Source organism: Asterias amurensis, chromosome 22 (assembly GCF_032118995.1).
Source record: "Asterias amurensis chromosome 22, ASM3211899v1".
Classification (NCBI taxonomy): domain Eukaryota; kingdom Metazoa; phylum Echinodermata; class Asteroidea; order Forcipulatida; family Asteriidae; genus Asterias; species Asterias amurensis.
The window spans coordinates 8,009,413-8,027,529 of record NC_092669.1 but is presented as its reverse complement, the minus strand read 5'-3'; the positions used below and the strand labels follow the sequence as shown (position 1 = coordinate 8,027,529).

Genomic DNA, 18,117 nt, shown 5'->3' with positions numbered 1-18,117 from the left:
TATTTTCGCTATCGAACAAACACTGCGCCATAAGCGCTTACGCATATCCCTTTGTTAATGCTTACTCAGCAGGGTATATATAAACCCTGTTCCAAGCACAATTCCTCATTCTCGATTGAGTAATTTCCACCTTGCTCGTTGTATTTTTTGCTGAACGTTAAACATCTTACACTCTCAACCATGAGCCTTGAAAGCCAGGCCCAAGTCTCTAATCAAGAGATACTGAGTGCTATTCAGCATCTACAACATAGAGTGGATACCACTTCTAAAAAGCAAAAGCTTTCAGAAACTGCAGTTCCTTTTAAAAGCGAGGGGAACAAAAAGCAGTTTAACCACTATGAAGGCCTAGTCCACTCTGGGTTTTCTCGAGCTTGGTGACTTCACCAACACAAAATCAACCCTCCAAGAGGCCTTGGATGCAGTAAAACAGCGACAGAAGCTTATCAAACTGGCCGACCGCTCATCCCTAGGTTGGGCTACAGTCAAAGAGTATTTGGCAGACAACCTGGCAGACAACTTGGACGACGAGAAGAGACTAAAAAAATCTGATGCATCCAAGAAAACTAGAAATCAGTCTAGATTTCGCGAGAACTGCGGGATCAGCTTTCCAACTCCTGCGACTTATCAGCCTAATAACTACTTTTTCGTTGCCCATACTTCACCAGCCCCAACTTTAACATCGACCGCATAATGTGCTTCCAGTGCGGCCTCACGGGCCATGTCCGTCCCAATTGCCCATCCCTCAGAGCACTACAAACAAGCCACCAGCAGCCCGGACCTGCAACAACCAGACCTCCTTCTACCTAGAGACTGGGAAGCTTCGGAGATCAACCCAGGCTTTACAGCCCTAGCGACAGTTAAAGGTAAATTAAAAGCTTGCTTGCCTTTTTGGATCAAAGTTACTGAAACAATTGCATCGGGATATAAAGTCGCTTTAAACTATTAATAACCTCTACCATTTTTCACGAAAAATAACAAATGAAGTTTGAACTGTTCCCAATTTGCGACTACCGCAATTGCACAACTGTTATACAATAACCAGTATATTTCATTAACTAAATTCAAATACGAAGGCTTAAAGCACATCTCCCAGGTCCACGGACCTCATCAGTTTTACTTATCTTTTGACTTTGAGTCGGGCTATCATCACATTGATATATTTCCCCCTCACCAACAATACCTGGGTTTTTCTTGGACCCATGCAATTGCGTAAAGTATTAGGTTTTCACAGATCTCTCACTTGGGCTCAGCAGTGCATGCTATATATTTACAAAGGTAGTCAGGCCATTAGTACATCATTGGCGCGCACAAGGAATACTTTCATTCGTGTACATTGACGATGGTATCATAATCTCTCCAACCAATCATGCTGCTTCGAAAAACTCAGTTATCGTACAGGAGACAATAGCCTGCAGTGGCTTTGTTCTAAGCAAAAAGAAGTGCGTTTGGAACCCCTCCACAAGCATTAACTTTTTGGGTTTCATCATAGACTCATGTTTCATCTTTGCTTTACATTCCAAATGCTAAGCGTGACAAATTAACGTCATCTATTCATAATCTTTTGTCCCTGCATGCGTCACACTCATGAACCTCAGTAAGGGATCTAGCCTCCATTGCAGGCCAACTCATTTCCATGACCCCCGCTATAAGCCCAATAGCCAGACTCATGACCTGCGAATGCTATAGCACAATCAACGAGCGCCAATCTTGGGCAAGCTCAATACTTCTCACAAGTGGCGTCATTACCGAGCTTGACTTCTGGATACGAAACATCCATTCACTAAATGGCTTCCCATTCAAATTCTTGTTGGTACCACAGATTCAAATTTCCTCAGATGCCAGAGCTAGGGGCTATGTGCGCATACATCCACAACTCAGCCAAAATGCAATTTTATGGCCTTTGGACCACAGCCGAAAAACTCAACAGCTCAACATGGCGCGAACTAGCCGCTGTACTCAGAGTTCTCAAAGAATCTAAATCTTTTCTGGCAAACCACAAAGTGAAATGCTTAACAGACAACGCAAACGTCCCACACATTGTAAGTTGCGGGACGCTAAGCCCGATCTACAAGAATTAGTAATCGGTATTTACACCATCTGCCATTCACACGACATTGTCATTGTTCCCAAATGGTTACCCAGGGTCGAGAACAAGATATCAGATAAAATAAGCAAATTCGTAGACTACGATGATTGGTCCATTGATGACTATGCCTTTGCAACAATCGATTTAGCATGGGGCACACAATAAATTGATTTGCATCCCCTCAGAACAGAAAACTCAAAGCATTCAACACCAGGTTTTGGTGCAGGGGTGTTACCAGGGTGGACACATTTTGTCAATACTGGTCCGGGCATAACAATTACCTTTGCCCACCTGTTTCCCTTATATTCACAGTCATCAGACTCATGAAACCATCCAAAGCAGCCGGTACATTAGTCGTTCTAAAATGGCCCTCCTCACACTCCTGGCCACTGATTTGCCCAGACGGCTTGCATTTGAACGAACATGTTCTAGATTGGAAATTGGTGAATATTTCCTTTCACCCATACTCTTTGGGTAACAATTCGCCTTTTTTGCACAGAACCAACATTCCTTACATTGGCATTGAGATTAAACTATACAAAGAATCCCGAATTATTCAATTCAATGAACATTGGCCCTATAATGGTAGTCCAGACTACAAAGCCTATATAACTGTCTATTTGACAAATGAGAGGATTTACATAATCCGTTACTCAGTGCAAATGCACTAGGTCGATTTGTGCGCCAGATGTTTGTGAATATATTTTGCTTATATGCTATCTATCCAAGATATTTTAGACTTTCTCTTTTGAGACGTTGGTATATTTATTGAATTGTACCGCCCTACTATAACAAAACAGTCAGAAAAAGAGAAACCCTTCTTTGGCGACTCTCATGCCCAAACGTATCCAACTTGTTAACCAAACAATGCCTCTCCGTGCTATTTATTTATTTGCTTGTTTATTTATTTACCGTAAGGTAGATTTAGAAAAGAAATACATTTTCTGATGTAGGAAGAAAATGACATTACGCATATCCCTTTGTTAATGCTCTCTCAACAAGGTATAAACCCTGTTCCGAGCACAATTCCTCATTCTCGATTGAGTAATTACACCTTGTTCCCCTTCTAGCCCTCCCTCCCGAGATTTATTGCAAGGAAAAGGGACTGCACCCCCACTTGGTGTCCTTGGATGCAACCACGTTCCCTCCTAGAAACTAGGGGGTTTTACGTGGCCTCCGAGCGCCAGCAACCGCTGGACTGATACCGAGTACCTTGTTGTTGTTGTTGTTGTTGTTGTTGTTGTTGTTGTTGTTGTTACCATTGTTGTTGTTGTTTATAATCCGAATTGTTTTTGACAAGTAGTTCATTAGGCAAAGTTTTATGTTATGAAGGTAGCAAAATGTATACTTTTGGTTTTCCTGTATGCTTGTTTTTTATCGACAGAGATATGAAAATCTTTCAGCAACTCGATCCAGGATCACACCCTGCAATCACTCGCGAAGTCCCTACCTAACCTGCTGATGGACTAAATGGGAGAACTGGGCAAACTCAAAAAACAGAATCCAGACCATACCAGCTGCCCCATTCCATCTTACCCTCAACATCACACACCTCTCTGCGACATCTGAAGAGAAAACTGCTGCAGACGCTTTCGCTGCAAGTATCAAGTGGGTCTATAGCCCCATGTTCAAACTAGCACTACAGGGTTACAAACGTCTCCACGCCACACCAGTCAAGAGAAAAGAGCCCATTTCACCCGACATTTTAGAAAAACTACTTGTTTCACATGGCCATCCAACCGCGACACTGGCTGACCTTCTAACTCTTTTCATTTGTTTCATCACTTATGCCGTATTTTTGAGATTTGACGACATCAGTCAGATCAGACGACGGGACTATACATTTACACCAGACCGTCTCGTGTTACATCTACAAAAATCTAAAACTGACCAACTCCATCAGGCGACAAAGTCATAATAGCCAGGACATACAAACCAAAATGTCCAGTCATTATTGTCGAGTGGTATTTAAACACCCTGTCAGATCCACCCAACTCGGATTTGCCCGTACTACGCAGGCTTACACCTTAAAAAAAAAGGACTTGTACCCACTAAGTACAGCCGGAGTTACACAAGGGCACGTGAAACCGTCCTACAAGCCTTGCAGCCATTGGTTCCCAACATTGGACGATATGGACTCCACAGTCTCCGATCAGGTGGAGCAACGGCTGCGAGCAATGCTCATCTCCCTCCCACTCTGATATCTCGTCACGGTAGATGGAAAACAGAAAAAGCTTGAAATGCATACATCAAACCTAGCCCCGATTTCACGCTAATAGTACCAAAGAACCTAGGAATTTAAAACCAATTTGATTGAATTTGAGAAGAATTTGAATGATTATGCCTGAGTTAGGCAATTTGTAACCAACTTGTATTGAATTGAAGTCGTATGAGTTTGATTGAATTTGAGAAGAATTTAATGGTTTAGATTGAGTTATGCAATTTGTAACCAACTTGTATTGTATTGAATTTGTATGAATTTTGAACGAGTTACGAATAAAGCAGGTCTTTTTGCCCAAGCGAATCCAACTTGTTAACCAAACAATGCATCTTCGTCCTATTTATTTGTTTGCTTGTTTATTTATTTACTGTCAGGTAGATTTAGAAACAAAATACGTTTTCTGACGTAGCAATGTAGGAAGAAAGTTATTGATCTAAAACTTCACACACATGATGGCTGCCTGACGATCAACATGTGTGTAAATTTTGAAGTGAATACATAAAACTTCACCAAACACATCTTCAAAAAGTCCATTTAGAAGAGTTTTCAACCTGCCACTAGAGGGTGCTCTTGCATATTGTGACTCCATCAGTATTTTTTCTTTAATTGCCCACCCTTGCCAGACACTAACATCGTTGAAATCAGCTTCATAACTGTTGTCACTTTTGAATTACAAACACCGTTTTTGACCCGTTTCGGCCAGAAGCAGAGGTCATGTGAGGTCACACACACAAAATAAAATGAAGACCTGAATTAACTCTACCCCATCCAGCAAACAGAATCCGTAGATTAGATTCCGAAGAGGTGAAAGGCATGGCAAGATAAACACTAAGCCAACTGGATTCTCAAGTGAACATGTCACTCAGTTATTACAAAAAATTATGTGTAAAATACTTACGATTGAAACAATTGCAAGTGGAAATGATTGAGAAAATGCTAGTCCAATTATCCCTGCAGTGGTAAAAACAGACAAACAAAAAAATTAAAAAGGACAGTTTATCAAAGCATTCTTTGTATTGGACCATAAAGAAATGTTGTAGGAAAACGGTGTCCTTTTAAAAGCCATGGGAATATTGGCCCATTGTTCAAAAACTGTATGGTAATTTATGTTACATATAGCTAGGTGTGTTTTATCAGGCGTTTAATACCTTAATGTTCAAATGTTTATTCCCGATGCAAATTAACATCTGTTACATATGTGTGCAAGTGCATAAATGCCAGTTCTGGGGCCGATTTCACTAACGTCTGTTTGCGAAAATAAGCCCGACCCGAGAGGGCGCTGTAGTGATGCGTGGCACAAGCTAAAAACATGCCCTCAAAGTTGAAACAATACCTGATTTTTTTCACGTTAGGCAAATGCTCCTTTAGATTCGTTACATCTTTTAGGTACCATCTTTGACTTTCCCACTAGCTGGGAAAAATTGTTGGGATGGCATCATGTTTTAGAACAGAACTTTTCTCTTCATGTCAAAATGTGTAGTGTATTCCGGATTCTCGAAGCCGACGGGTTTTAGTTGTTTTGCTGCATCCAGCAGCAATACACTTTGTCGACATTGCCGGAAAAATGCAGGAAAAAAACTTTTTTGAAGCGCAAAACTGACGACAAGGACTTAAATGTACTTGTACGTACGTGTGTTTGATGTTTGACCAAGGCACAGTCTGCCTCAATTGACGTCACAAAAGGGGTAGGCGGAGTCACCCCCACACAACTTTATTTTTTTTTTTTTAAAGGCAGTGGACACTATTGGTAATAATTGTCACAGACTAGCCTACACAGTTGGTGTATCTCAACATACGCATAAAATAACAAACCTGTGAAAATTTGAGCTCAATCGGTCATCGAACTTGCGAGATAATAATGAAGGAAAAAACACCCTTGTCACACTAAGTTGTGTGCATTTAGATGGTTGATTTCGAGACCTCAAGTTCTAAATCTGAGGTCTCGAAATCAAACTCGTGGAAAATTACTTCTTTCTCGAAAACTATGGCACTTCAGAGGGAGCCGTTTCTCACAATGTTTTATACCATCAACCTCTCCCCATTCCTCGTCACCAAGAAAGGTTTTATGCTAATAATTATTTTGAGTAATTACCAATAGTGTCCATTGCCTTTAAACATATAAATCGTTAAAAACAATTACTCAACAAATTATTTTATTGTTCAGAAACATATTCTCTACTGTTTCAAAAAGAAAAAAAAATCTATTTCCAGGTGACTTTAATATTGTCAAAAGTGTTGTCACCGAAAAGTGGTGCATGATATTAAATCAGAAAGGAAGATTTTTGGCTGCAACGTCAATTTGTAAAGGTCCACATTACTGTAGTCACAAATTATGGTTAAAATAATCAAACCTGAGATAGTGTCTCCTCTTTACCAATTTTAACCTCTCTTGGCATCAGATGCATCGCTGATAATTGGCTATCTGATGAGTCTCCCAGTAAAATACCGTAAAGACTAAATGTAGCGCCATTTTACTCTAAATCACGCAAAAACTAAACGTCATAACGTACAGTATTGTACACCTCTAACAACTAAGCACAAAAGTGGCGCAATGTATCCTTAGTTTGCGATTAACTTTTACTTTGCGACCACTTACGAGTCATCACAAGATTGTCATCGCTAAATCAATCTTTGCGATGAGTATACTCATCGCGAATTTTTTAGTGAAATCGTTGCGATGGATTTTGGGTTTAGAGATCGACTTTCAGCTTTTGCAATGATCAAACCGCGTTCGTGAAATCAGCCCCTGGTCCATGGTGGTTATCGTTCTCAAGGTTGTATAACTTTGCTGCAAAATCAGGAATTCACCCGAGTTAAAGACTGTCATCCTGACATGAAACCACATTGGAACTGATTTTCAAGTTGAACAATTTACAAGCAGCAATATTCTACAACAAATTCATGAATATAACAAGGTGGTTAAAACTTGTAATAACAAGAGTTGACTGTATTACATGTATTGCTGTGATCTTTAACTACATGTAGCAAGCTGTGCAGGGAACATGTTTCAGCATACATGTAGTTAAAATGATGTTTGGAGAGATTATATGAACTGATTGTCTGTATGAGATTCGCTTTTGGGTTGCACTTCATCTGTATGTACATACCTGAGAGCATAAGGATACTGTTTGATAGAAACCGACTTCCGTAGGAAACACGAAACAGGAGAAATGCATTGACATCTGAAGAAAAGAAAAAAATACACAAATACTTGGTACATGCATGGAGGAAGGAAGACAAGGAACTCGAACGACCCGCAAAATCGCAGAGTAAAAGAATACTCTGACAATGCCCCTGTCTGGCCAGTGGAAAAAGATAGGAGACCTTCAGCTGGACGGCCGATTAATGAGTAGGATTAAATCTCTTTGTACAGAACGTGTGGTACCGCCAGTCTGCGCTCTTGCCTGCGTGTAAAGTTGAATCATTGGAGACAAGAATTGTGAATATACACGTTTTCATTTACCGTTTGTGGTGTTTCGCTGAAACATCATGGCATATTTTTACATTTTTTGTGACTTTCCGGTCAATAGCGGTGGATCAAAATTTGGATTTAGGCATACGAGGGTGGTTGGTATTCAATTGTGTTTTTCGATTTGGTGAGCACAAGTGTACACAATTTTTATCAGGTCTCAAAAAAGTTGTTTTTCTGTATTATATCCATACGACATACGACACCATAGTTGAGTGAAGAACCAAGTGCGCACGCACAAACTCACATATGCCAGGTCGCCCATTGTCTGTGTAAGGTATGTGGGTGATTATGAGGTGTCGTTAAACGGTTGCGGTACCACGGGTTCGACTTTTGAAGTCCCTTCGTTCGAGCTCCTTCTCTTCCTTCCTCCATGGTATGTACATGTGACATGATTGAAATTCATGTGTAGCATAAACAAACATGTTTTTTTAGAGTTCAAATAAAACTATACAAAAATATTGCTGCATCAATATTATATTGATGTCAGCTTCAATTCCTTATCTGAGCACTGAGATCCTAATGTACCATTGTTATGACTGAACAATGACCACTTGTCCAAAATGGTTGTTGGGTCCAGTTAGACTAATCGAACCATACCTGCACACAGCAAGGTGTCAAACTTGTTTTACAAACCTTTCTTTTTGGTACAATTTCACAGTTGTGGTCTTCCACAAATTAAATTTTAATTCGCGTTCTCAAAATTCTGCATCAAAAAACATTTCATAGTTGACAATGCTTTCTTATAACAAGGGCCTAGTTTTATAGAGCTGCTTAACACCCGATTTTGTGCTTACTGTGCACTTCATCTCCGGGCTCCATTTAATGTTGAAAACACTCTGCAAATTGTCATCACTGCACTAAAAATAATGACGGAGCCCAAGCCAAGAATTGGAAAAAGGGCACTAGAATAGAAGCAATTTGTTGTAGTTTGTGATCTCATGCTGTTCCGTCATGCCCATATGCAAGAATATATAATTTATATTTTCTGCTCCTTTGACATGGGTTACTTTGCAAACCAGTCACACAATATATCCAGTTTGGGTATAACATCATGTCCTTATGGTTACCCAAAAAACTAATAGTGAAACTTTTGTGACTGGTTGGCAGAAATTGTATTTGTGTATTCAGCAAGATCACTTTCTCATTTTATGTAGAACAGTGTCTACACACATGTAAACACAAACAAGCTACATTGGGGTATAAAGATTACTTTTGAATGTTTTGCTTTTGCATGTAAAAGTGGTTCCTTCACAAATCTTCAAACAACTTCAGTCTTCTTGGAAATTTCCTTCACATTTTAAAGAATGTGCATAATTGGAAGACACAATGTTACAACTTACATATCGATACATGTACAAACATGTACAGAAGAACCATTGACTCACTTTAACTGCGATATATCTTTTATTTTGAGATGTCTTTGTCCATGGCCTATTTGTTAGGTTTCTATGGACTGTACCAAAATCTATTGAAATACATTGGTAACAAACTGTGAAGTTTGATTGGTCGAGAACCAATCATGTGACGTGCAACAAACATTCATGTTACATGGCTCGACGGGCCGGGTAACCTGAAAAGTGATGTACACCGGTGTACATCACCTTGATCGTTCCCAGCGTTGGTCGATTTCACGCTGTGTACCAAACAACCGCTGGTTCGAGGGAATTGTTTCTTGTTCGTGCGCTTATAAAACAATGAATAGTCCGTCGTAATAATGTTTGAATATGACAACAGAACTTCGAGAAGAGGAATAACAACTTTACAAAAGTGAAACAAAACAATTGTTGCACGATGTGACTGGGGTCCATGGGTTTTGTACACCCTCGAGGGTAAATGGAACCCGAGGCGGGTTCCATTTTCCTCCTCGAGTGTACAAAACGCCATGGACCCCGTCACAGCGTGCATCAATTGTATTTTGTCCACTCAGGGTCTGGTTTGTAACACAAATGTGTAAACGGTATCATATCCCTGCACACATCGTAAAGAGAAAAATGATCACTTCATGAAAACTGTATTGGTGCATTCAAATTAATATGTTTTATTAAAGCAATTGGACCCTTTCGGTACAGAAAAAAAAGAAAAAAGTTCACAGATTTACAAATAACTTACAGGGTTTACAGAAGGTAGTGGTGAAAGACTTCCCTTGAAATATTATTCCATGAAATACTTTACTTTTTGAGAAAACAGTAAAACAATATCGATTCTCGTTAGCGAGAATTACGGATTTATTTTAAACACATGTCATGACACGGCGAAACGCGCGGATACACGGGTAGGTTTTCCCGCTATTTTCTCCAGACTCCGATGACCGATTGAGCCTAAATTTTCACAGGTTTGTTATTTGATATAGAAGTTGTGATACACGAAGTGTGGGCTTTGAACAATAGTGTTTACCGAAAGGGTCCAATGGCTTTAAAGTTGTTACCCCTAGAATACACTTAACTTACTTTTCACAACTGTTGTAGCTCCATTGCCTGCACCGTATACAGTAGCCACAAAGTTACCTGCGTTGTTACTGTGAACATTAATCAAAACAAACACCTGTATTTATCAAGTATTTATCAAGTATTTTAAAATGAACTCAGATCCTTAAGAGAAAATCTACATGACATGAAATTTTTAACGAAGAACATATTTCTTTTCTGCAAACAAATCTCTGATTAAAATTACATCTATGAAGAAATCTGTACTATAAAATACTCAACTTTTTTTATAAAATGAATTTTAGCTTAATAAAATACACAAACAATTTTTTAATTTATATTGAAACAAAATTAAAAGTCTTAGATACTAAAAGGAGATTTATTATTTGATCTTTTACTATTTATAAACTCCTTTCAAAAGTCTATGCCTGTTGCAGTTTAAGAGGACGCTGATGCCTCAACAACCAACAGTCTGACGACCAATGAAAGGCTTTCCATCACGTGCAACAAAACAACATACATTATTATACGTTTACATACATTATTTATTAAAGGTAGTTATCCCCTCAAAATGCGAGCAAAATGTGCGAGAATGATTTTCAACGAGGGAGAACAAGGTACGTGTAATCACCCTCTCTCACCCAGTCCTGCACGCAACCTCTCGACATTGCTCAATAATGAAATGCCAAACAAGCGAGCACTTTTGAGGGGTCACTGACTCATGAACGATGGTCGTCTTTTCCAAAGTGAAGCTCTTTGACTCATGTAACAATTCAAAGGGAGGGTCGCAAGTGATGGATGATGATTCACACCCATAACGATCAAAAGAAAAAACAATGTGCTGGAGGTTTTATAGATCTGATTATATTTTGTATGCTATTGTATAAGCTTTGGAGTTCAGTGTCCGTTATCTCAAGTGACTGGTTGTCAATGTATTGTTGGTGTTGATGTTCCAGCAACTTGATCAATTTGACAGATGGAAAGACGTGTTAGTGAGTGTCTTGTCCCATTTCTTCAAAATGGATGGGTCAAGATTCCCTGAAGGAAGGGAATGTGATATGTAGCCCGTTGGGAATAATTTGGGCAAGCGATAAAAACGGTAGTTATCAAAATGTGACAAGTAATGGGAGTTCTTTTCTTTAAGCTTATAGTATAAAAATAATTAGTATATTTTTTTTACTAAAAATGTTTCACTAAAAATAGTAAATATATCAACCCAAAATTAAATTTCTGTGGAGAATAAATGTCTGAAAATAATTTTAGCCTTAAAATATTTTCAGATTAAAAAAAGTAAAACAAAAATCGTGCCATAAGTTTCTTACATGTAGGTGGGAGAATGAGATCATTGGAATGAGTTCAATTTATAAGGCAGATAAATGTAGTTAGTATGCCTGTGTCTGTAAATCTGAGGTCGACCAAACTGACACAGAAAGGTATGTTATTGAATGTCCTGTTTAATACTAACCTTAGGACTATTGTATTTGCAGCAGTATTCATTATGGCACAAGGAAGGTGTGTACAGAGTCCAAGAAGAAAGAATCCAGCCTGTGTGAAAGATGTACATGTACAGTTCCTTATAACAATCAAGCACTCAAGTCAATTTAGTCTTACATGTATTAGAGACACGCACGACTGAATAAAAGTAATAAAACACATTACCATGTTTACTGACAAAAATCTGTTGCTCAATGCACATTTTCCCCAGTTCTGGGTCCTCCTACAAAAAGGGTGTGGGAATTTGATATATATGGTGAATTAGGGAAGTAAGAGCTTGGAGGTTGATCATTGAGTGAGGTTATTGTAAAGTGTTGACATTTGCTGAAGGGTTCAGTGTTTAAAAGCTATCCTTGTTTTCACAGTCGCCATTTTCAAATGTTTTCAACACTTCCTGGCTGGATAATAACAGTGAATAATCAATATAACAAACAAAATAAAAGTTTGACTTAAAACAAAGGGTGATAAATTAATGACTTTATCATTCATATCTTGAAAGCAGGCCACAGATGCACAACCCTTATACATGTATTTCACGATGGCAACATCAGCAATCGCCATTGATGCCCCTTACTATTGCCTCAATGCCCTAAGTTGCAACTGTTTATGCTTGCCTTGATGCCCTTTGAAAATCCTACACCACAGCAGTGTGTTTGGGCTCTACAAGCAAATACTTACATGTAGAATGAATTACTAAATTTTCATGCCTAGGCTGGCAGGCATTAATGCTAAGAGTTTTACCACACAGCGCCGTCTGGCTCCCCACAATGCCCTGCTCATAGAGTTATATATAAGAACTAGAGGGCGCACGAGTGACGCGCGATATTCTATTCTATATCTATGTATCAGGGCTGTATGCAAACATTCTATTGGAACATTTAGTATAAGGGCTGTATGCAAATATCATATTGTTTTGACTAGAAAATAAAAACCCTAACTATTATACACATATTGACTATTCCCACGAGGAACTTTGAGTGACCAGAAGAGCAACCTATTTCCTGAGGCCGAAGGGAAACTATTTTTTCAAAGGTTGTGGTCCTTGGGATTATTTTAAAGCAAAATTTGCTGAAGAAACTAAATTATTCACAATGATTAATAAGTTTTGAGGTTTAAAGCTCTAGACATTATTTTTTTAGTTTATAATCAATGTTCATTAATGTAATTTGACACCTCAAGCGTTTTGTGCAATGTATTTAAAATCTCTACACAGGTTTTATTGTTCTGTTCCCTATGGACTTGACAGCAGGTTTGCAAAAACTACAGCACCTCAGCAAGTAATAAACATGTAGTAAGGGAAGCTTTCTATCATCAATATCTTCAAACCGTTTAATGTAAATCTGTGGACATTGTGTTTTGTGTCAGCTACAAAAAGTAAACCAACCCCTACCCTTTTAAAGATGTGTACAACCAACATTGACATGAATGATTACTTACCCAATTGCGATAAAACACTTGTGATTCTTCATGTCTTGCATTATTAAATGGTTGCTGTGCTGTTTGATTACTGCTCTCACTAGTACCTGACATGATGGTTAAACCAATGGTTTCCAAATGTAAGTTCTGTGGATTGATCAAACAGTAGACAATGGTAGAAAGCAATGCAGATTCACATTCAAAATAAAGGAAAATACATATTTATAAGTGACTTAAACTTGTACATTTCATCTATTATGTTTGTTGCAGCACAAATTCTAAAGAAGAATGACCTCACAGTGGCAGGTGAAACAGTGAGGTGTTGACTGACCACCAGATAAAGGACTGCAACAAGCAACCATGTAATGTCTGTGGTTGAGAGAGAGAGTTTGGTTCAGGATAGGTTAAGGCTCCCCGGGAATAGAAACCAGAAGAGAAGGAATAATCAATGAGAAGATTATATCACTGGACTCTACTTAGGGAATAACAGTGCGAGGACCCCTGTCTTCACTGCAAGGTAATGACCGGGTTGGTGGCTGGCGATGTTAACAGACCTAGCCGGAGGTGAGGTCTGTTAATAGCGCCAGCCACCAACCAAGGTCATTACCACGCAGTGAAGACTGGGTCCTCATACTGTTAACCCCATTAATAAATACCTTTTAAATGACATAAACGGCTAAAATTTTCCAAATTTTGTGACTTTTCTCTCGGCGATACTTCCAGACATATTCAGGGGCCATATTTTAGCTTTTGATGGTTCCCGTCTCTTTCGTGCGTTAATCACATTACTGATACTTTGAGACCAGTGACTCTTTTAAATAATGGTCTGTTCAGCGTCCTCACTGGTGTCAAAGCAGGCAAATGATTGGCTGATAGATGTTCTTTGTGCATTAAAACGCACTCATGAGCTCAGTGTTCATTTAGCAAGTCGCTGTAAACAAGACCATTATGGACAAATGAGTCTATACGCGTGCACCTGTTACCTCAAAATTGATACATTTTCAGCGCAAAGCGCGCAAAGTTGCAATGAAACTAACATGAATATAAATAAGCATGCGTTACAGTGCATGCAACGCGCCAACTAGTTTTACACAGTGTATGCTGATTACGGCGCCACTTAATCGCTATTTTCCAAAGCCGGTCTTTATACTGTACGCGTTAATACACCCCCACGTGACTGGGTTTTGACCAATCAGAGACTTGAAACCGTCCAAGGTATTCATTAATTGACACTTAAACAATTTTCATTCTCGTGCTGGAACATTTACACATCATGTTAACAGGCCTAAATGAAAGGGCATTCCCCTAAACCAACTTGGAACCATTTACAGTACGGAAAACAATAATCCTGGTTCATACTTCATGCGGAAGTAAATGTGAAGCAAGTTATGTGAACCAAATAGTTACTAACCCACTATTTACATCTGTGATGCAAGGAAATTCCTTTCGCGTTTTGCGATTCACAAAAGGGCATCCCCCTAAACCCACGTGACCGGGTTTTGACCAATCAGAGACTTGAAACCGTCCAAGGTATTTATTAATTGACACTTAAACAATTTTCATTCTCGTGCTGGAACTTTTACACATCATGTTAACAGGCCTAAATGAAAGGGCATTCCCCTAAACCAACTTGGAACCATTTACAGTACGGAAAACAATAATCCTGGTTCATACTTCATGCGGAAGTAAATGTGAAGCAAGTTATGTGAACCAAATAGTTACTAACCCACTATTTACATCTGTGATGCAAGGAAATTCCTTTCGCGTTTTGCGATTCACATGAAGTTTGAACCAGTTTTCATGTACATTATTAAGCCTTCAACTAGCCCTGGTAGGACAATAGTGAAAGATTCTCGGATTCGTAAGTTCGGGAGACTGGAATGATGTTCTTGATGCTGAGTTAACACAGCTATGCATTATACCAGTCTGTAGGCAATGCACTTGATTTATTCTTTCCATTGACAACACATAAATATAGATGCAAAAATATTTACAAACCATGGATTAATCTAAAAAATTTGATCTTTGATTAGGTCACGCCATAGTGCATTTTCGAAAGGTGAAATAGGTTAAGTCAGATTATTATGTTATCAAGTGAACTCTGAAATACCCAAGTGTTATGTCAATTATTATGCTAATATAATAGGGTTTGTGAGTTGCTGGCCACTGACCCCCAAAAATGGCATCATCAAATACACTCGATAACCAGGAATGACAAAGCTGAACTGTGCATTTCCATCCCAGGTATCGGTGAGCATTAAGACCATACCAAGATTGCTGATCCCATCAAGAGTTATAAAAGTGTCCTCTGGAATTCCACCTCTGAATCTTGGTACTCTGGAACCTTTTCTTCCTGCTCCCAGTCTTCCTCCTTAACTTCATCCGTGGGATGTCTTATGCACAGCAGAGCCGAGTCAAACCTGGTAAATAGAGCGGACCTGATGGTATTTCTCCTAATCCCAGCTGCAACATTTTTAATTCTTCTGAGTTTTTTTTTAAAATTCTCCGCAGCAGTGAAAGAAAGCCATTGTTGTGCCCATACCAAAATCCAATCCTCTGCGTGCCGACAAATTACGTCCCATTTCATTTACTGGATGTTTTACTGGATGTTCTTAAAAATGACAGACGCCAGGTTGCCCAGTGACTGTAAGGTATCTGGGTGATTACATGTGATTACTAAACCAGAACTTGGTAAGTAAGCTTGGGCAATATTGCTTTTATTTTCCCACGATATATCGTCAAGAAAGTATTGCGATATTCGATTATATCGCGATTTATATTTTAGACAAACAAATTATAACATCTTGCGATGCCCTATTTCAATACTTTTTGAAGTTTAGAATTCTGACATCTTACGATGCCTGTTCTTACATGTGAGCATATTTAGCTAGATCCCGCCCATTTCATTCTAGCTAACCAGTAAGCATCCATAGTGCACATGGGGTGACCTCTCATTAATAAAACGGGTTGTGGATGGGTTGTGGTTTGTGTAATATGATCCCATTGTGGTCTGCAGTTCGCAGCAAGGCGGGCCCACAAGGCTCCCACACAGGGGAGGTAAATGACACATTGTGTTACTTCTGCAGTGTTTGTGGGAGACCACCTGGGGGCTAGAGTCTTTTAATGTTTATTTTTTCAAAGAAACCCTGGTATTTCCAGATCAATTGTGGAATCTTGCAGTTGTTTCTGGGACTTTTTTAAACAGCCCTTGTGGTTGCAAGACGTCTCAATTAGGGAACATCAAGATACTTCATCAAAACTACGACTTGCCGATAATTCGATTAACAAGACATCAAGACGATACGATATTGTCTAAGAAATGGTATCGCGATTTTTGATTATATCGAGATATCGCCAAAGCTTAGTATAAAGGGCGTATTCTTCCATTGCTTGATTATACTGAATGTAGTATGGCATTCCTCAATCACATGTTAACAATCCTCTCAAATCGGTAGTCGCATCAATCATATACATGTAGCGACTCCGCACAACGGATAATAGGAACCTGGTTAATGGAACTCAGCATGTATGTATTGGCACCGTGATATCCGACCCTGTTGTTTTGAACTACTCTGTGCCACAGGGGTCGGTACTCGGCCCGCAGTGGTTTACGCTATACACTTTACCGATTCGTGACATCATCCTGAAATTTAATCTGAATTACCATGTGTACGCAGACGACACTCAGCTATACATCACGTTTAAATCTTCTCAAGAAAACGCCAATGCATCTATTGCAAGACTTGAGAAATGCATCCAAGAGATTCGACGTTGGACACAACAAAACTTCCTGAAGTTAAATGATGATAAGACAGAGTTCCTTCTATTTGGGTCACGTCAACAGTTAACTAAGGTTTCAGTGCCATACATCTCCATCGGTGATGCTCGGATAGCTCCCTCGCTGAAAGCTCGGAACTTAGGGGTTATTTTTGATTCATCGATGACACTTCAGCCACACATCAACAACATTGTTCGTTTATCATCATATCACATCAGGAATATAGGTAAGATTCGCAAGTACTTGGACAAAAGTGCCACTGAAAAGGTCATTCACGCATTTGTTACTTCTCGTCTTGACAACGGCAATGCTCTTCTCTACAGTCTTCCTAACAACCAGATTTCCCGACTTCAACGGCTCCAAAATACTGTCTAGAAAATCCTGTTCTATCACCCCCATTCTGAAACAACTACACTGGCTGCCTATCTCTCAACGAATCATCTTCAAGCTGATGCTCATTGTCTACAAAGCTCTTAATGGCAAAGCTCCCCACTATATTTCTGAACTGCTTCACGTTTACACTCCATCAAGGAATCTTCGATCAAGTTCTATGCTTCTCCTCATTGAACCCAAGTCTCGACACTCATGGGGTGACAGGTCTTTTTCTTCAGCTGCGCCACGCATCTGGAACTCTCTACCACTTAATCTTCGATCTTGTGTTTGTACTGCAAAATTCAAGTCTCTTCTCAAAACTTATCTTATGTCACAGGTTTTCAATGACTAATTTTGTTGTGTCTGTTTTTCTTTGTGTTGTGTTTTGTTTTTGTTTTGTTTTTGGTTTTACTGCGCCTTGAACACCCAGCAGGGTGGATATGTGCGCATTACAAGTCTTATTATTATTATAATTAGAGGACTATCCAGTTTATACCAGGTACATGTATCTGCACCCCTTACGAATATCCTGTTAGGTCAAAAAAAGTTTTCACGGTTACCGTCAGGAAAAGCTATTCGCCATTAACTGGATAGTTGAATTATATGCCCAGGCCTATTGAACATTACTTGCACTAGAGCAGTCTCTACACTGTGATGTCGTAGGTTGGCTGACTGCCTTGAGGGAAAAAGAGAGTTGCTTGTCATGAGTTGCATGCATACAACACATTCCATTATCTTTCCTATGAATGGAAGGTTGGATATTGGTTGAAAGTTCTTCAGCTCCTCTGGATCTAGACTAGGCTTTTTCAGTGTTGTTATTACCATAGCTGATTTAAGTGAGGTGGGGAACACACC

At 39.3% G+C, this 18,117-nt stretch overlaps 1 protein-coding gene across 4 annotated transcripts in view; it reads right to left on the bottom strand.

Annotated features, from left to right (window-relative positions):
- Window positions 1–18,117, bottom strand: part of LOC139953899 (battenin-like) — a 74,285-nt gene that overhangs the window by 49,881 nt on the left and 6,287 nt on the right. For all 4 annotated transcript variants that reach the window (XM_071953501.1, XM_071953499.1, XM_071953502.1 and 1 more), the window contains exons 2-6: window positions 13,134–13,259; window positions 11,668–11,747; window positions 10,227–10,294; window positions 7,415–7,489; window positions 5,206–5,258 (exon numbers count right to left, since the gene is read on the bottom strand). In XM_071953501.1, the coding sequence (XP_071809602.1) occupies window positions 5,206–5,258; window positions 7,415–7,489; window positions 10,227–10,294; window positions 11,668–11,747; window positions 13,134–13,226 (369 nt within the window). In that variant the 5' untranslated portion in view covers window positions 13,227–13,259. The remainder of the gene's footprint in view (window positions 1–5,205; window positions 5,259–7,414; window positions 7,490–10,226; window positions 10,295–11,667; window positions 11,748–13,133; window positions 13,260–18,117) is intronic.